The 20946-nt window shown below is 38.2% G+C and overlaps 2 protein-coding genes across 5 annotated transcripts in view; one reads left to right on the top strand and one right to left on the bottom strand.

Moving 5' to 3' along the window:
• SEPT10 (septin 10) overlaps window positions 1-13677 on the bottom strand; it is a 67509-nt gene extending 53832 nt beyond the window's left edge. For 2 of the 4 annotated variants that reach the window (XM_025048491.1, XM_025048492.1), the window contains exon 1: window positions 13344-13676. In XM_025048491.1, the coding sequence (XP_024904259.1) occupies window positions 13344-13370 (27 nt within the window). In that variant the 5' untranslated portion in view covers window positions 13371-13676. Of the gene's footprint in view, window positions 1-13343 lie in introns of all 4 variants that reach the window. The other 2 variants (XM_025048490.1, XM_006914245.3) reach the window with 2 other exon arrangements.
• A 195-nt stretch (window positions 13678-13872) lies between these two features.
• SOWAHC (sosondowah ankyrin repeat domain family member C) lies at window positions 13873-19003 on the top strand. Its single transcript, XM_006914244.3, has one exon. It carries the CDS (start codon window positions 14048-14050, stop codon window positions 15671-15673), a length of 1626 nt encoding a protein of 541 aa, XP_006914306.1. The 5' UTR covers window positions 13873-14047; the 3' UTR covers window positions 15674-19003.
• Window positions 19004-20946: the final 1943 nt, after the last annotated feature.

Raw genomic sequence — 20946 nt, 5'->3', positions numbered from 1 at the left:
ATGTGTGGCTGATTTCAGGTCACAAAAGAGTTACGTAATTGTGAGAGACCTTATGGCTCACAAAGCTGAAAATTTTTACTATTTGGCCCTTTAAAAGTTTGCCAACCCTTGTTCTAGAAGAATGAGAGTGTGAATGAGGAAAATACAGTATAATTTTTAGGCAGCTTCTTGGGTTTAGTGGTCATGACAGTAAAGTGAAACCATTCAGCATGATTTTCCTCTGTCATATTCAGCTGTGAGGGTGCAAGAGTGGAGTCCAGGGACAGTTTAAGTAGGTACGGGGTTTTGTCAGGGGAGAATGATGGAGTAAAAGAGGGAACCGAGACATGCAAGGAAATGGTTACAAATGTTGTAAGGACTAATTTAAAGCTGGGTAAAAAAAAAAAAAAAAAAAAAAACGGAAAAGAAGGAATGCAGAATACAAGGGAAAGGGGAAAGGCAGTAGGAGCAACAGATCAGGTCAGACAATTGTAGGATCTGAATACCTGAGAGAGTACACAGGCAAGGTAGGAGGTGTGGTCAGAGTGGAATGCCTGAAACTGAGATTATTGGATTATATGCAGTTATTGGGTAAGGAGAAGGTCAAAGTATTAACTATAAGAAAGAGAGGCTAAAGTAGGATAGGGCGCACAAGATATTTTAGAAGAGGAGGTCAAAAACCGAAAGGCAGGGTACTGAATGGATAATCTGTGTGGATATTGAAATCCCCCAGAATTACCACAGGTTTAATGTTACAGAATTACAAGGAGCCAGCAGCAACACCATCAAGCACAGGGAGCGGTGGGGTTTCAGAGATGACTGGACAAAGAAAGGTGGTAAGTATACAGTATGATAGCTAAGTGAGAGTCAAAACTGGGAATACTTAGGGAAGAGAGAAGAATGATCTCGAAATGGCAATGAGGAATAAAGTGGTCAACTACCAGGACTCCAGGAAACAGAGTGATGTCATCCAGACAGTCAAGGTGGGAATGAAGGGTGGGGTAGAAGGGCGGGGTAGATTTTTCAACAAGGTACAAATGCATTTCAATGGAGAAAGGCATCTTTTTAAAAAATGGTGGCTATGATAATTCCATACATACGAAATTCTGGTAAAGGCAAAAAAAATAGAAACAGAAAATTTATCAGTGATTGTCAGAGATTAGGAAGACTACAGAGAAGCATAAAGGAATTTGGGGAGGATGGAGATGAAACTGTTTTCTATATGTCTGCAGTTGTGGTTACACAACTATAAACATTCACCAAACCTCCTGGAACTTTATATTAAAAAAGAGTAAATTTCACTGTACATAAATTATACCTCAATGAAAATGCTAATTCATAAATATATAACAAAATTTTCTAAATAAAAGTAATCATGTATTGGGAAAGTAGTTGCTAACAAAAACAGCCTATTTGAGGATAAACAAAATGATTAAGACAATATATGTATGGTTATCCTGTAAGAAGCAATAAAAAAGAAAATATACAGCAAAATATGCAAATACAAAATGAGATTATAATATTTTCTCCAACTGTTCAAATTATAATTCAGTATTAGGTTCTTTTGGCCCTCAGAATTATGTAGAAACTGTAAATTATAATTCTTTTCTATACAACAGAACCTCTATTACTGTATGAATCAGCCTATCTTCTTCCAAAACAGAGAGCCCCTAGAATTATCTCAATGACTCATGTCACAATAGAGAAGAGACCATGACATCAGTATAAATCCATGGCTTAATTAGCTATTAGAATTAACTAATTTTGGTGGCAACAAATGCAAACTGCTAGTGCACTAAGTAACTGCCAAAGTCAGGTATGAGGGCCTAGGGCGAGGTGGTACAATGACAACATAAAAACAAGAGAGTTTGTTCAAAAATCTGAGAACAAAATTTGAGAAAGATAATCCTCATCCCACATCTGGGAAAAAAAAAAAATGGAGACAGTAGTACTCAGCTCATGAGGCTGGGTGGATATATTTGATGACGTAAGTACTGAAGTATTTGCCATAGTGAATGCACTGTGGCATTTGGTAGCATGCAGTTATTCCTGTGGATATAGTCAAAGTGGCAAAGGACAAATTCATATAAAAATATATCTTGAATATTTTAACATTTGCGAAGATCTTTAGAGATTAGTAGACTGCTAAAAAAGTAAAAATATCTCCAAAAAGTTAAAAGTATTGCCTAAAGTTCCCTCTAGTTTTAAATATATATACATTAAAGAAAAATATATTTTTTTTCATGACTAGTAAATACAGTTGAAAGACATTTCATGTCATTTTAAGGTTGAGGATATAAATGAGGTCTGAGATGATGCATATTCTTCCTGCCTAAAATATCCAGCCAGTTCTTCTGCTATTCTATGGCCATCTCTTCCTTTAATACTTAGCTCGATATTGAGCTTTTACAAAGTCTTCATTCTTTATATAATTTAAAGCTAGTAAATATCACAATCTTACAAATAGGTTGTATTTTCCAAGAGTTAATTTTAGTGAGCTTCTTGGATTTAAAATACAGTTTCCACAGAAATGATATTATAAAGGGAGTTAAGATCCTGAGTAGGTTCACAAATGTCTTACTTAACCCATAATGTACAGACCATTTATAGTCCTAGACTAAGCTTTCAAATCTGGCAGCAGACTAAAAAGAAAGCACATTAGTTGCCCTATTCCTAGAAAGCCTAACTGCAGATGATGCATTCTCGATGAGGATATTACCCTTCCAAAGGTGGTGGAAACTGGTTTTAGGGGGATAAAAAAAAAACAAACAAACAATGGTTTGTGGTCCTCTAAAGCTCAACTCTATCTGAAAAACAATTTATTTACTATTGAATTCCCCTTCATTAGGAAGAACTTAAAGTTAATCAATTAATTGGATTAATTAAATCTGTTACTAATTAATTAGATTTGATTAAATTTAACTGAATGGTCAATAATGAAAAAATGGTTAAGAAATAATGCTCTAGATAAACCTTGAAACAGGCAAAGTTTGCATTTAGTATTTTCTCACATTCCTTTCGTAGCCCTGTCCCACGCTGTCCTGCCTTCTCCGGTCTCTTCACCCAGTCTGGTGCAAAATCAAAACTGCCCACTTGTGTTCACTGCGAATGACACTCTTACTTTCTTGATTCCCAAGATCTCACTAGGCATTAGGAAAGCAACCCAATGACTAACTTTCTCTGACCTAGCTATACTATCCTAAGAGGAGAAAAGACTCTTTAATGTGAATTGCATGTAATATAAATAAGAAATGCTGAAGATTACACTGGAGGTCAGGGATAATTCAATGTCTTTTTTCCTGAAGTCCTGGATCACTGAGCTACAGACTGAGTGGTACCAGCCACCAATTTGTCAATAAGGACAATTTCTCATCTGCTCATTTCGGACTACCCTAGTTAAGCACGTCTCTTAAAACAAAGGTCCTTTATAACAAAAATATCTTTTTAATTTTCAAAAATCATCCAAGCAATTCTGGCTCAATTCATAGCCCAAAGTATTGTTCTGGCTAGAGTATACATTCAACTGAGCTAAAGTATCACTGTGTTCACATGTGTTCATGAAAAAACTGGAGTAGAGACTATTTATAAAATATTTATGATATCCATCAATATACTCTCTATCTAATATTTCATTATTGATGACCTCTTCCTATACATATCATGCTGCCTCCATAAAAATAGCCCACACAGGGTAGGATAAACTTGATCTGGTTCTTAAGAGACGGGAAAAGAAATCAGAGAAGTCTCACAGTTCTCCCACCTTATCTTGTGTTTCCTTAATAGCTAATGATGCCCGAAACTAGCTTGGAAAGGCTAAGGAACCCATCATATCTGGCAAGGACCTGCAGAACCAGCTCGTCCTCTTGGTCTCTTCCCATTTCCGTATCTCAAACAGAAATTATCTCTTCTCCTTTCCCCTTAACCTTAACCCCGCTTATTCCTCACTATGTATACTATATATTTTTTCAACATATGCCATTATTTAATTCATATTTAAATTATATACTCAGGTCTGTTATCTTAGAAAATAACCCTATTCATCCTATATAATTTCTACCTCTGGTAATAAACACTTTTGGAACATACTCTTTGTTAACTAAATGATTACTATGCAATCTCTACTAAACTGCCATATACTTACTTCTATATCTGTCCGTTGTCTCAGGCCCAGATATCACAGAATTTAGGATTCTCTAGATGGAAAAAGATTTGGAATAGCCTTAAATGGAATATTGCTGAGAGGGTGTAGCCTCATCCCTCATCCCTAACAGAAGTTCTATAGACTTAACTCTCCCATGTTCACATCGTATATGCTACCATTTCCTCTTATTTGAGTATCTAAACATCTTTCCTTGTAACAGAAAGAAGTATGAGTGAAATTCTAAAGCCTGGGCTCATTTTCCTCAGCTTCAATTTCAAGGTTGAATTTCAAAAAACTGTCAAAAAACTTTTTTTACCTTCCTTTTCTAGTCTCAATACTCAGTTCACTTTTTAAAATTCACCCCAACCATTTATTTATTCCATAATTTAAATTTTTTTAGGGTCTGAAAGAAATCTGGAAATTCTAGAATTCCCAATACAGTAATTCATGGTTACCGACAGAATATGGTAACCATGATTCTTAAAACAGATGCTCCAAACACATGGTCTAGAAGTATCATGATACTTAGACAACTGGCACTGTTCCAGAACACCCAAGACATGGAACTTCTCTAACTAGGTAACACTCTAATCACACACCTTCACATGTCTATCACAGTAAGGTTTGTAGGTAGCAAAAGGGAAACCTGTATATCTGATGTGACATTATTTAAATCAATCAAAACAAAGACAAGGAAAAGGAGGCTGTCAAAATATAATTCTGAACGACTTTAGGACTGGCAAACAAAAATTCACCTTTGAAATGACAAGTTCTGGAATGAATCATATAATGTAATGAACTTTGAGTTCCATTGGATCTAAACTACTTCAGCCAACTCATCAATGAAAAATCTCTGGACTTTTAAAGAAACACCAAAAAAGAAGTTTATTTTAAAGAAATGTAACTGTCAAATACAAAATTTCAAAGACAGGAGGAATACTGAGCAAAACATGTATATTTACTAAAAGTGATACTAACAAAGTATAAGTGCTATATCCTAGTCTACTAAATCATAATATTTGTTCTAAAAGTATTTAAAATGAGAGTTTTAAATCTTTTGGTTATGGGTATTGATACTATGAGAAATGTGATTTGTATTTCCATGATCTTCAAATCAGTAGTAGATACAAATTCCACAAGGTATTCAATTTTTTAAATAAAGCATCATCTAAATCAAACTTCCTCCCAGTTATAATCAGAAGAAAGTACAAAAATTAAAGTCTCAGTGAAAAGCTTTGAGAATCAGGTATTTTGTACTAGGAATACTTACTTAAAAATCTTAAGCTGAGAAAATCAGATTCAATATGGTTCAAAATGAGGGATTAATACATATGCTTAAAGAGAGAAAATCTATTCTATAGCAAAATATAAAAATTTAAAACACCCTCATACCTCCTCTTCCAAATACATACATACATGCATACAGACATACATACATACATAATCAATACAAATAGTTACAGTCTGGGACCACATAAAAGATATGACACTAAGAGTGTACAGCCTGGTGGAGGGTGGAGCTTCATTAGAACATAAATGCATACCAACAAACAGCTCTTGGCTGTCTGCAAGAGTATAACTTATGCACTGAACATTCAACGAGAATAAAATGATTAAAGGTGAACATATTATCTATATAAAAAATTATCAACACCTGTCCTCGAAGATATATGATCATGGCTATGGAGGATACAAAGAATATTACAGGTTGCTCTTCCAGAAGACAGATCTTTTCATTGTGGGGGAAGGGAGGCATACAAGGATCAATAAAATTTAACTGATGTAAAAAAGTTAAGTAACAATACAAAACACATATTGGGTGATATTGCAAGGTGGTATATGACTAATGGTAAAAGAGCAGTATGACAAACTGCCAAGAGTTAAGATCCTATCTATGGGAAAGCTTCGGAGGTGGGGCAGGAACTTGGTCTTTCACTATCTAATAATGATTATAGGATCTGGATCAGTGGGAAAGAGGATGTCACTCCAGATGGAGAATGGGAATACACAAAGGCACTGAGGTGGTAACTAACTCCAAGACATCAAAGGAAAGAATTAAGAATCACAACTTTAATATAGAAAGTAAAACAAATGAGGAACACCTCTAAGATACAAAAATTATTTCTCACTGAAAAAGAAAGAGTTCAGAAGCCCTGCAGCTGAAACAGGAAATGACAAAGACAGATAGGAATTTAAAAGATTTAGACACCATTTAAAAGATTTCCTAAGGACAGTCTGAAGGAGAAATTTATGATGGTGTTTCTCAGAAGACAGGAGAAGGTAGTCAACATTATTTCAAGATCCACTATCACTACTTTCCAAAAGTAGGAAAATAGTCAGCAATAAAGAACGATATAGTCAAGATCTCTTCAATTATAAAACTTCTACAATTACTAACAAAAACATACTGGAGATAGTGAAAGAGACAACATGGCCAAAAGTAGATCTCACCGTCACTAGCTGTGATTCCTTGAGCAAGATACTAAACCTCCCTGAGTCTTAATGTCCAATTCTATTAAAAAAAAAAAAAAAAAGTCTGAAAACATAACAAAATCTGTGAGACACAAGCTAAAGTCTTGCTGAGAGGGAAATTTATATCACCAAGTGCATGCATTAGAAAAAAGGAAAAGTCTCGACTCCATGATCTAAGTTCTCACTTTGAGAACTCAGAAAAAGAAGAGCAAAATAAACCAAAAGCAAGCAAAAGAAAAGAAGATCAGAAATCAGTTATATATTGAAAAGAGAAAAGTAAAGGAGAAAAATCAACAAAACAAAGAGCTGGTTCTTTGAGAGGCTAAATGAAATTGACAAACTTCTAGCAATACTGACAAAGAAAGGCAAAAAAACACATTACATTGGAAATGAAACAGATTTTGGAATATCACTACTGACCCTGAAGACATCAAAAAGATAATAAGTGAATTCTATGAACAACTCTATACACAGAAATTTGATAACTTGGAAGAAATGAATCACAAAACCACAACTCATCCAAAATAAAATAATATAAATATTCAGGTAACTATTAAGGAAATTAAATTTGTAATTTTAAAATTCCTCTAAAAGAAATTTCCAAGCTCAGATAGTTTCAAAGAATCCTGACAAACATTTAAAGAAAAATTAACACCAATTCTACACAATTTCTTCCAGAAAACAGAAGAGGGAACACTTCCCAATGGTTTTAATGAAGCTAATATTACCAAACCAAAGGCAGCACAAAAACCTACAGACCAATAACCCCCATGAATTTGATAAAGAGCATCTACAAAGAAACCTACAGCTGTGATAAAAGACTGAATACTTTCCCCACAACATCAGAAATATGGCAAAGATGTCTGTTCTCACCACTCATTCAAATAACGCTAGAAGTCCTAGCCAGCAGGACAGGCGGCAGGAAAGAAAAGGCATACAAATTTGCAAAGGAAAAAATAAAACCATCTCTATGTGCTGATGACATGATTTTCTATGTAGAAAATCTTAATGAATCTATTAGGAATCCTAACTCCTAGAATAAATGATTCATCAAAGTCAAAAGATACAAGACACAAACATACAAAAACCAACTGTAGTTTTATATACTAACAAGGAATATGTGGATGATGAAATTAAAAATATAATACCATTTACAACTGCTAAAATAATGAAATAGGTGTACATGGTCCTCCCCCTTATCTTGATTTCGCTTTCCATGGTTTTAATTCCCACGGTCAACCTCAGTTTAAAAATATTAAATGGAAAATTCTAGGAAAAAAACATAAGTTTTAAATCACATGCTGTTCTGAGTAGCATTATGAAATATCACACCATCCTGCTCCATCTCACTGAGGACGTGAATCCAGAGTATCCACACTGTGTTAGCTACCCACCTGTTATTCACTTAGTAGCATCTCGGTTATAAGATCAACAGTACTGCAGTGCTTGTGTTCAAGTAACCATTATTTTACTTAATAATGGCCCCAAAGCTGTTAATTTGGATATGCCAAAGAGAATCTGTAAAGTGCTCCTCTTTTAAGTGAAAAGGATGTATAGGGGAAAAAAAAAAAACATGGCATACATAGGGTTCAGTAACTACCTACAGTTTCAGGGATCCACTTGGGATCTTGGAATGTATGCACCCAGGGTGTGTGTGTTGGGGGCGGGGGGCACTGTAATTCTAACAAAACATATGCAGGACTTGTATGCTGAAAACTACATGATACTGATAAAAAATAAAATAAAATATAAAGAAGTGGGGAGAAATACCGTGTCTATAAGTTGGAAGACTCACTATAATAGAGATATTAATTCTCCCTAAACTGATGTACAGATTTAATGTAATTCTTATCAAAATCCCAGCAAAATTTTTTAATATATAGATAAGACTATTCTAAATTTATAAGGAAAGGCAAAGGAACTAGAACAGCCTTTTTGGGGGGAGGGGGGAATCATAAGATGAGAGGAATCAATCTATTCTATTTCAAGACTATACAGCTATGGGAATCAAGACTGTATGCTAGCGGAAAACTCAAAAACAGATCCACACAAATATGCTCAAATGATTTTTGACAAAAGTGCAAAATCAATTCAAAAGAGGACAGGCAGCCATTTCAACAAATGGTGCTGGAGCATCTATAGTCCAAAAAAATGACCCTCGAACTATGTCTCACACCTTATATAAAAATTAACTCAAAATGGGTCACGGGCTTAAATGTAAAATATAAACTAGAAAACTTTTAGAAGAAAAAAAAATAAGAGAAAACCTTTGAGAGCTAGGGTTAGGCAAATAATTCTTCAATTTAACTTAGGAGGAAAAATTGAAAAAAAAATAGAATTTATCAAAATTAAAAACTTTTTCTCTGCAAAAGACACTAAGAAAAAACTACAGACTGAGAGAAAAAACATTTGCAAATCACACATCAAGGAAGGGTTAGTATCTAAAATATATTTGAAAAATTCTAAAACAATTAAAAATTCCAATTAGAAAACACAAGAGAAATGAAACATTTCACTGAAGAGAATATGCAGATGGCAAATAAGTACATGAAAAGATGTTAAACATCATTAGCTATTAAGGAAACACAAGTTAAAAACAAATGTCTCACTACATACCTATTAGAATGTCTAAATTAAAAATAGAAACCAAATGCTAGTTTGGATGTAGAGAGCCTGATCCCTCATACATTGTTGGTAGGAATGGAAAATGTGCAGAATCTCTGGGAAACAGTTTAACAATTTCTTATAAAACTAAAGGCAACCGACACATGACCTAGCAACTGTACTCCTGGGAATTTATCCTAGAGAACTGAAGACTTATGTTTTCGTTGTTACATTACATGGTACTGTACATGATGTTTATAGTACCTTTATTCATAATAGCCCAACAATGGAAAAAACCCAGATGTCCTTCAAACAAAGTGTGGTACAGCCATACCATGAAATACTACTCAGCAATTAAAAGGAACAAACTAATGATACATCCAACAACCTGGACGAATCTCCACAGAATTTTGCTGAGCGAAAAAAATCCAACCCCAAAAGGTTAAGTATTGTGATTCAGTTATGTAAATGATGAATTGACAAAATTATAAAAATGAAAAACAGATTAGTGGTTGTTGGAGGTTAAGGAGTAGGTGTGTTGAAAATGAAGTGGCTATGGCTATAAAAGAGCAACCTGAGGGATTCATATGGTGATGGAAACTTCTCTATCTTCATAATATCAATGTCAATGTCCTAGCTCTGGTCTTGTACTATGATTCTGTAAATGTTATTATTGAAGAAAGCTAGATAAAGGATACAGGGATCTCTATTGCATGTGAATCTACAGTTATCTTAAAAATAAAATGTTTAATTAGAAAATAAAGGTGGCCTTATTACTGTATTGCAAAATAACTACAGCAATTGACAAGATATCCAACACTAAATAAATAGTCTTCTCTTCAGACCATGTAATTCTGAAGATTACTATGAACCAAAGTTTATAAAATACATTTTCCTCACTCACACATGCACACAACATATAACGAGGCAATCCGGACAGAAAAATTGAGAGATCTCTAAATACACCATAGGGTGGAAAGAGACCTGGGCTGAATAAGGGAGAAAAATCCTTGTCCAGGCCCTATCAAAGAAACTGGCTGTATTTCTTTGGACACATCACCTAATCTCTCAGACTACAATCTGAACTCTGTTCCTACAACCTCGATTTCTAATTCAGGATATTGTTTAGACTAGTAAGTAATTCTCAAACGTTTTGTCTCAGGCTCCCAAAGAGCTTTTGTTTGCATGAATTACAATTACTATTTATAGTATTAGAAATTAAAATATAAAAATTTAAAAAGACAAGTATATACAAGGACACATTCCATTAGCCCTCAGAAGGGTGTGGTCACTCCACAACATGTAGCTTCTGGAAAATTCAATGTACACTCATAAGAGAATGTGTATGAAAAGGCAAATAACAGCTTGGTATTGTTAGGAAAATAATTGTGACCACACTTTGAGATCCACTGGATATCAGCAAATGAGATAAATACATAAAAATGATTTGAAAGGTACAAAATACCAGGCAAATCAGTCACATGTATTCTTTGAAGGTATGAGGGTGCCAAGGCTGAAAAATAAAAAGAGGGTTGGGGAGATCAAATCCTAATGAAGGACAACTTGGGCAACCACACAGTTGGGTAAAAAAAAGAAGGAGCAAACTGGGACTCCAATGAGTAAACAGTCAGGGAAATGGGAAGTCCTAGTCACAGTAATCAGAGAAGGAAAATAAAAGGCATCCAAATTGGAAAGTAAGAAAACTCATTATTTGCTGATGATATGATACTATATATAAAGAACCCTAAAGATGCCACCAAAAAAAAACTATTAGAACTGACAAATTCAGTAAACTAGCAGGATACAAAATTAATATTCAGAAACTGGCTGCATTTCAATACACCAATAACAAATTATTAGAAAGAGAAATTAAGGAAACAATTCCATTTACAATTGCGTCAAAAAAAAAAAACCTAAGAATTAATTTAACTAAGGAAGTAAAATTATATGACACTGAAGAAAGAAACTGAAGAAGGTACAAATGGAAACATATATGGTGCTCATGGATAGGAAGAATTAACATCATTAAAACATCCATATTACCCAAAGTAATCTACAGATTTAATACAATCTCCATCAATATACCAATGGCATTTTTCAGAACTAGAACAAATAAATCTGAAATTTATATAGAAACACAAAAGATTCCAGCAATCATTAGAAAGAAGAATATAGTTCGAGGTACCATGCTACCTGATAGCAAACTATACTATAAGGTTATAGTAATAAAAAACAATATAGTACTGGGATGAAAACAGACACATAGATCAATGGAAGAGAAGAGAGCACCCAGGAAATAAACCCTATGTCTCTATGGCCATTAATCCATGACAAGGGAGGCAAGAATATACAACGGGGTAAAGACAGTCTCTTTAATAAACGGTGTTGGGAAAACTGGACAGATACATGCAAAAAATGAAACTAGATGAACTCAAAATGGACTAAAGATTCAAATGTAAGACTTGAAGCCATAAAACTCTTAGAAGAAAACATAGACAGTAAACTCTCTGACACTGCTCTTAGTAATGTTTTCTCTGATATGTCACCTCAGGCAAAGGAAACAAACAAACGAAATAAACAAACGGGACTACGTCAAACTAAAAAGTTTTTGCACAGCAAAGGAAATCATTAATCAAACGAAAAGACAACCTACCGATCAGAAGAAGATTATTTGCTAATAATACATTCAATAAGGAGTTATTATGCAAAATTTATAAAGAACTCATAAAACTTAATAACAACAAAAAAAATCCCATTAAAAAATGGGCAGAGAACCTGAATAGACATTTCACCCGAGAGTATATACAGATGGCCAATAGACAATAGGAAGAGATGCTCAGTCACTATCATCAGGAAAATCCAATTAAAACCATAATGAGATATCACTTCGCACCTGTCAGAATGGCTATCATCAATAAATCAGAAAACAAGTGCTGGTGAGGATGTGGGGAAAAAGAAACTCTTGTGCTCTGTTGGTGACTATGAACTGGTGCAGCCACTATTAAAAACTGCATGGAAGTTCTTCAAAAACTTAAAAATAGAACCATATTATGACCCAGCAATTTCACTTCTAGGTATTTATCTGAAAAAATCCAAAACACTAATTCGAAAAGATACATGCGCCCCACGTTCACTGCAGCATTATTCACGATAGCCAAGATACGGAAGTAATCCAAGCGCCCATCAATAGAGAATTGGATAAAGAATGAAAAAAGAATGAAAATTTTACCATTTGAGACAAGGATGGACCTAGAGGATATTATGCTAGGATAAAATAAATCAGGCAGAGAAAGACATATACCATTTGATTTCACCTACATGTGGAATCTAAAGAACAAAATAAATGAACAAAAAAACAGCTTCAGATACAGAAAACAAATTGATGGTTGCCAGGTAGAAGGGGGTTTTGGGGGAGTTTGGGTGAAAAAGGTGAAGGGTTTAAATAGTACAAATTGGTAGTTACAAAATAGTTATGAGGATATAAAGTACAATATAGGAAATACAGTCAACAATATTGTAATAACTCCAGGTGTGCACTAGACTTATCAGGAGAATCACTTTGTATATTAAATATCTAACCACTACGCTAGGCACCTGTAACTAATATATAATATTGAATGTCAACGGTAATTAAAAAATAAAAATTAATATTCAAAAAGTCAGTATACAACTGTAAGAGATCACTGCTATTATATTAATCTGTCCTATACGCTCAAAACCGTTATAAAAATGATGCACCTACAATCACTGTTTCAGATTTAACTTTTGACAAAGACTGGTAAGCCAGGCAAAAACTTCCAGCCACTCCCGCATGGCGCGCTCAGCGAGCTGGGAGGGGCGCGCCCTGCGCCCCCGGTTGGAAGCAGATCCGCCACATGCCTCCCCGGGCTACAGCTGGAGACAGAGGATCCCTCTTCCCTGCCCAGTCGGGATGGCAGGTAGCGGGAGCCCGAGAGGACCGGGGGTCGCGGAGGGGCGCAGGTCACCATCAACCCCTGGACCGGACGCGGCCGGGACTCGGCTGCCGCCCTGAGCTCCAGACTGAGGAAGTTACGTTGGGACCCCGAGGAAGGCGGGGCGGGGGTCCTGGGAGCCAGGCCCCGGTGGAAAGGCAGTGGAGGAGGCGTGAGGGGTCGGCCGGACTCACCAAGTGCCGCGCCACCTCAGAGGTCATGGTCCCGAACGGAGGTGAGCGAAGCGGCGGTCTCAGCCCCAGCCCCCGAGCGGCGCGTCCCAGCGGCGGATGGAGCCAAGGGGGACCGGGAGGGCTTAACGTGCGGGGCGCGGGCCGAAGGCGGTGCAACGGGAGGGGCCGGCCTCCGCCGGAGGTCGGGGAAAGGGGAGGGGCCGAGCCTAGTGGGCTCAGTGACGCGCGGCGGGGTGCGAACCTCTCGCAGGAGTGCCCCTCGATGTTTTATAAGACTAGGCAATGAAGGGGGAAGTGAGACTGGAGGAGACTGGGGACATGAGGGAGAAGATGCCAGGAAATAAAGCCAGGACTCTTCAGCTAGCCAGAGACATCTGGCGGGAACCGCGACTGCCGACTGCGGGAGGGCCGGAAGTGGGCGGGGCACGGGGCGGAGCGAGCCGTGTTCACTAGCGGTCGGCAGGAGCCGAGATTGCGGCCAGCGCGGGGACCGGAAGTGGGCGGGACGGGGGCGGGGCTGCCGGGGGCGTGTTTGCGCTGGGCGAGGCACCAGTAAGGCGGTGGCGGCTCCTCTGGCCGCAGTCGCGAGGCTTGGAGCCTGAGGAACCCTCCGGACTCCAAGTTCGTCGAAGCGCACATCTTAGGTCGGGCCGTGATGGGGCCGGGTTGAGCCGCCCACCGCCAAACGAGCAGCGCTTCCACGGATGGAGGAGCCGGCGGAGCTCGGCCCCGAGGCGGTGCTGCGCTTCCTCACGGAGCGCGGGGGCCGGGTCCGGCGCGCCGAGCTAGTGCAGCACTTTAGGGGTGCCCTGGGCGGCGAGCCGGAGCAGCGCAGCCGCGCCCGCGCCCGCTTCAAGGAGTTGGTCAACGCCGTGGCCACGGTGCGCACCGATCCCGCCGACGGTTCCCAGTATGTGCACCTCAAGAGGAGGTTCTGCGAGGGCCCACCGTCGCCCGAGACCGCGCCCCCCCGGGACCTGCCCCGCATCTCGGTGACCGCAGAGCCCGAGCCCCGCGGCGGCGACCTGGAGGTGCCTGACGGCCGGGCCAAGTGCTGCTGGGAGAGCGGCCTGTCCTCCGACGCGGCGTCCTCCGTGGCGCCCCCGAGTCCGGGCTGCGAGCTGGACGATGGGAAGCCCTCCGCCACCACTCTCGGGCCGCCAAGCCTAGCCGGCGACAGCCGGAGCGGACCGTCCTTGAGTGGCGGGGCCTGGAAGAATTCGCGGCGCGATGCGCAGTCTCCAGCCCGGGGATCGTCCCCAACGCCCAGCGAGGACCTGGAGCCCCCGCCCCACGGCTGCGAGGAGGCGGAAGAGGGAAGCTCCTTCTCGGGGGCCACCACCCCGAGGTCTACTCGCCAAAACCTCCTGGACCTTGTGATGGGCAGCTCCCCGCAGCTGAAGAGAAGCGTCTTTCCTGGGGGCAGCAGCCCCGGGGGCTTCTCTGGGGGAGGACGCGGCAAAAGCGGGGGTGACTCGGACAGTGCTTCCATTGCTTCGTCTTCGGCAGAGGAGGAGAGCAGCAGCGGGGGCTCGGTGACCCTAGATCCTCTGGAGCACGCCTGGATGATTTCAGCCTCAGACGGCAAGTGGGACAGCCTAGACGCGTTGCTCACCTGCGAGCCTGGCCTACTGACCAAACGGGACTTCATCACTGGCTTCACTTGCCTGCATTGGGCTGCCAAGCACGGCAAGCAGGAGCTCCTGGCCATGCTGGTCAACTTTGCCAACAAACACCATCTGCCTGTGAACATCAATGCCAGGACCAGTGGAGGCTACACTGCTCTGCACTTGGCAGCCATGCACGGGCACGTGGAGGTAGTGAAGTTGCTGGTGGGGGCCTACGACGCAGACGTGGATATCAGAGACTACAGTGGGAAAAAGGCCTCGCAGTACCTGAGTCCGAGCATCGCCGAGGAGATCAAGAACCTGGTGGGAGCCCTGGACGAGGACGACGGAGAGAGCGCCACCGGCAGCGGAGGTGGGCGCTGGAGACTGTCAAAGGTGCTCCCCTCTAACCTCATCACCAGCAAACTCTCTCACGTCCTGGAGGATGGAGTAGATCATCAACACCACCACCACTTGGCTGAGGGATGGGCTGGAGGGAAAGCAAAGGATCCAGGTCGCAAAGCCTCAGGCAGCTCTAGTGGGCGGATAAAACCCAGACTCAACAAAATCCGCTTCCGAACCCAGATCATCCACACCACACCCTCTTTCAGAGACCGGGAGCAGCCACTGGAGGAGGGAGAGGAGGAAGAAGACGAGGACCAACCTCATAAAGGCCACTCATCTTCATTCAAATTGAGACCGAAGTCCAATGTATTTGGGTAAAAAATAATTTCTTTTAGAAAGTACTAAGGTTTATTTGTCTTCCAAAATAGAATGCTGGGTGTAGGCAAGAAAGTGGGACCAGAAAAGTCTTAGGCAAAATTCCGCATTCTTACTTGGGGGGTTGGAATGGGTGGGGAGGAATTGCACCTAGCACTCCGGGTGAGGTGGATTTCCAAGTGATTCATCAGACCTTGACCTAGGCCTCTTTTCTTCATGACATCCCTCTACCCTGGAGTCCCTGTTTCCAAGGACTAGAAGTGTATCTAAATTGATGGTACAAAATTGATGACTGAGGGTTCCTTTGATTTAACCATTACTGGATGCCATGCAAAGTAAGGAATGAATATTGGCGTTGTTATGTATCTGCTTTTAAAAATGGTTACTCTTTCAAGAGTAACAAGAAATGCAACTTGTAATGATACTGGTAATATTAAGTGGGAACAAAACTATATATTGCCCTGTAGTTATTTTACTAATTGCATTTGCTTTTTAAGATAACTACTGAAGGTCAGGTCGGAGTTGAAATGCAAAAATACTAATTAGAAAGTAATGTGAATAAAAATGGGAATCCTGTTGGTATCCTATTTGTATTGTAAGTAGTATTCAACTATTTTTTAAAAAGCAATTTCAGCGTTAATCACGGAAGTAACAGGCAGCATTCACTTTTGAGTCGATCTGTAGTATGATTTTCTCTTAACTATCACTGATACCACCACACTTAGTATTAAGGTACATTATTAATAACTACACAATTTTTTAATTAAAAAAAACACTTTTAATAACCTATGGTACTTTTGAGTAAAATACTGCCTTTGGTTGTGATTTTCACTAACTTGTCACTAACTTATTTCTAACTTGTTTCTTGTTGCTATTATAAAAGTCTAAATTTGCTGGTTTTTATTCTGGGATTATATAACCTTATTGATTCTATTTGCCACGACCCTATTTGATGGTGCTTAGAGTTGAATTCCCTACAGAAACTGTCTCTGGTTTAGATGATTAGCAAAAATTGTCATAAATGTTAGCCTATGCTTCTGTCAAGTAATTATTAAATCAACTTTATGACTCACATAAGGTACACTTTTTGTTTTACTACTAAAACACACTCATAGTCTCTGTTTTGTAGCAATATTTTGCAAATGTTTAAAACACTAAATCCATTCAATTTTCCATGTCCTTGACTCTATTAGAGAAGTACAGTGAAGTTATGAAAAGCTGGATAGTAAATCTACCCAGTTAAAAATAGCACTTTAAAAAAGGAAAAAGAGAAGAGATGGTACTTTTTCTATATTTAAAAGCTGCTGGCTATTGAATTCCTTTGTGAATTCACTTTGTGATATAAGTGAAAAATATCATTCGTTAAAATTAAAGACAATGTGGTTCTTAATTACATTCCATTTGAATATGTTGGGGTGAATATTTTATAATTATAAAATTTTACTTATAAGCATATCAAATCTGTTTATAACAAGATTCAAAACAACTTTTGTGGGAAACTGATTTCAACAAGTCCTCTCCCTTAGTCTTTCTGTTCTCATGATTACTGAAACAGAAGTACTTTGCAGCCTATAGAGAGATTGAATGACTTAACAGCTTGCAGAGTGAATGAACCAATATGTGAATGGCACGGAACTGCAGTCTTTAGAGAGGCCTTAGATCTTTCATTTCCCAAGTTGCAGAAATTTTAACAAGTTTATCGTACCTCTTTAGATAGTAATCGAATTTGTTTAAAGAGTAATGAAAAATATTCACATAAAATATATAAACTATTATCCATTTATGTGCCTTCATTTTGTTTTAGGATTATGGAAATGGGTCATGTACATTCGAGAAGCACTTTTATCCATACATATGGGTGAAAAACTAATTTTGTATAAATTAAAAATAGGTTCCCTGAAGGTGAAAGCATCCATTTGTTCTGAATCATATGTACATTACCTATATCTACTACAGAATAAGCTATAACTCTCCACCGAGGAATCTTTACCTTTCATAGACATGTAAAACTAAAGTGATAGAGAGTAGATACTTCAGAACCATCTAAGTATTCTATTACACAATCAGTATTATTACTCTCTTAAATGTGTATGTTACTAATTAATTGCACAAAACCTATAATTTACTAGATCTTTAGAGATTGGGCCAATACTTAATTTAACTTGCTTTTCACATTAAAGGTTTTAACTTTTCCAATAAAATATACTTTAAATTTTTAAAAATCATTCCCAAGAGGAACTTCTTTAGCATTCCTTGCTATGATGTGCTCGTGTAGCATTTTCAGCTGCTTAACTCTATATTTCTCTTATTTTTCAATTTCTAAATTGAGATTATACAGAGCAAATGATTTGTGTAATTTGACATTTGTGGAGTTATACTTACTATTAATGGAAAGTATATCAGTTGCTTAGATGTTTATTGATATGAAGCTGTGTGGTTAGAAAACCCAAGTACGTTCATGTGTTTCTTATCGGTACGCTTTAAACCAGTGAATGTATGTCCCAATTCTCCTCAGTTTTACAGTATATAAAATGCAGCTAAGCTTGTATGATTTGAAAAGCTGGTACTATTTTATTAATGCCTGAAATCTTGGAGTCCAGGATGCCTTGTCTCTTATTTTTTATATAAGTGAAACTTTGAGAGTTTAGAATGTAAAACTTGTAGTTTGTTTTGTCAAAATAAAAAGTTCACGCTAGATTTTTTTCCTCTGAATTGTCTAAATCTCTGTAGTCCTTTATACATTTTACCTGTATTGTGTTTTACGGTTCACACAATGCTTTTAGAAGTTGCAATTTAGTTGAGCTCTTTCCTATCCCTTAAAGTTACTAGCCATATAGCCCTAATGTACAGATAAGAAAATGAAGGTTGATGGCTGTTCAGGGTCATGAAGTAAATGGCAGTTAGTAAGATTTTAAAAGATTGAGTACTTTTCCACATTATCCTTTCTGCTCTTCAAATGACACCAGTGATGGAGGAATCAACTTGCAGAGAAGGTAGCTTAAAAAAAAAAAAAAAAAATCAGTCTGGCTCCTGCACACAGCATCTACCTTAAACCCTACCTATCCACACCGATCTTCAGAAAGGTGTGGAGAATGCCTTTTTCCATTTTCTTCAGTATCGATCAAGTATTGGACAGTAATGAATTAATTTCCTCATCAAGGCTGCTTTTGATCTTTATTTTAACAAAATTTACCTCTTATGGCAAAGAGATGTGGGAATCCTTGATGTAATTGTCCACCAATGCTCTCTTGAGAATATCCCATTATGCTTGCTCCTGGGTTTTTTTGTTATTGCTTTTCATTTATGACAACTAATAAAATGTTTTTCAGTATATCCAAAGGACTAGATTAGTCTAGTGTCTGTTTCTAAAATGACTTCTTTCCTTAGAAGTATATATCTTGAAAGGATTCATTGAGCTGTTCATGTGAAGATATCTTTGCCATTTTTCCTACTGAAAAATTATTTTTATTTTGCTAAACAAATGGTATTTGGAGTTTCTTGTAAGTTAACCCTAAAAGTAAATACTCTGGGAATTTGCTGCAAACCATTGTTCCTTCAATGATGAGTCAAATTTTCATGAAATATTTAATATCAGAAGACTGGAAAATGACACTTGTAAACTTGTTTTTCAAGATATAGCAGTAGAGTTGTTTGCATCGCTATCCGCCTTTTTTCCTCTGAAGAACGTCACTTTCATGTTGTACTTTTTTCTTCTTAATTTTCTCTTTAAATGTTATCTTTATTTCAGGAAATGGCTTTCCCATTCAGTTAACAAATTGTCCACATTTACTGATGAATAAGTGACAAATGCCCCCATCCTTGCACAATGCCTGGCATGTTGAATGTACTCAGTAAGTGGTTTTTTTTTTAATGGAAAACACTGAAGAAACATTTTGTAATATTGCATCAAATGGGTAATTTCAACAACATACATTTATGCCAAGTGAATAGAGGTAAGTATTTTTCATACAACATGACCCCTAACTGCCAGCTAACCGCTTTATCTGCAACCCAGCCAAAAGAACAGTCTATTCCAATCCTGGAGGTAAAATCGGCTTTATTAGGATTTTACTTTGTGAGCAATTAAAGAGATCTTCAAGAGAAAATTTGATTATAAGAAAGTTTTACCTTATAAGTTGACTCAAGTACATAATCCCTAGAAGAATCTAACTGACTTTAAATATTCTAAGCATTATCAGTATACCAATGACTTTATTCTGTGAAACCCCGAAGAGCAAAAGAATAGGAAATGAAGTTTAGTTCAGCCTAGAGAACTTTCTAATAGTCATTTTAAACATTTCATTGACTATCTCATGAGGTAGAATACAGCCTTTGGAAATAATTGGTCAGAGGTTATGCGAGCACTTGAAATGTTAAAATAGATCATTTTAAAGCATGCTCATGACATTCTGTTTTGAGAAACATTACTCTAGGTCATATCTATTCTGACCAAAGTTTTAGCGAAAACCAGCCTGACTTAGAATGAAGTTAACCAGTGAAGTAGGATCATATAAGATTTTTTTAAAACCCAACTTTATGCTGTTGTGATCAAAGAACCTAGAAGTACCTATATGAATACTCTTCTGGGTTTCTAGGAAACTTTAATAGTCCAGGAATAGAAATGAGCATCTTTGAGATCTGTCTAGAAGTTTACATTATTGATAAATGTGATCTATGAGTTTTATTTAGTCCATTTGGGTTGCTATATCGACACCATAGACTAGATGGCTTATAAACAACAGAAACTTATTTCTCACAGTTGTAGAAGCTGAGAAGTTCAAGATGAAGGAGCTGGCAAATTTGGTATCTGGTGAGAGCCAGCTTCCTGGTTCATAGGCGGTTGTCTATTTGCTTTGTCCTCACGTGGGCAGAAGGAGCAAAGGAGTCCTCTGGAGTCTCATAAGGGCACTAATCCCGTTCATGAGGTCTCTGCCTTCACGACATAATCACCTCCCAAAGGCTCTACCTCCTAATACCTAATCACCTTGGGGATTAAGTTTCAACATGAATTTTGGGTGACACATTCAATCTATAACAGGTTTGCATTCAAGAGGCCATAATTTGGTTGTAGTCAGCAGTTCAAGGCTACAGCTTCATGCTGAGTTTGCACTGAGACTCTAAACCTGGCTGAGGATTTTCTTTGGCTGTACGAGAACAGTTAATACCTCCAGGAAGCTTACCATGTATGCCAGGCAAGTTTTAAAGAACTTTATAAAATGAAGCTGTTTAATTCTCCCAACTCCCCTCCTCATTCTAGTATGTCCGTTTCATTGATG

This window comes from Pteropus alecto, unplaced genomic scaffold, assembly GCF_000325575.1.
Source record: "Pteropus alecto unplaced genomic scaffold, ASM32557v1 scaffold55, whole genome shotgun sequence".
Lineage (NCBI taxonomy): Eukaryota > Metazoa > Chordata > Mammalia > Chiroptera > Pteropodidae > Pteropus > Pteropus alecto.
The sequence above is the reverse complement of the archived record's forward strand: the minus strand, read 5'-3'. Positions and strand labels throughout refer to the sequence as shown.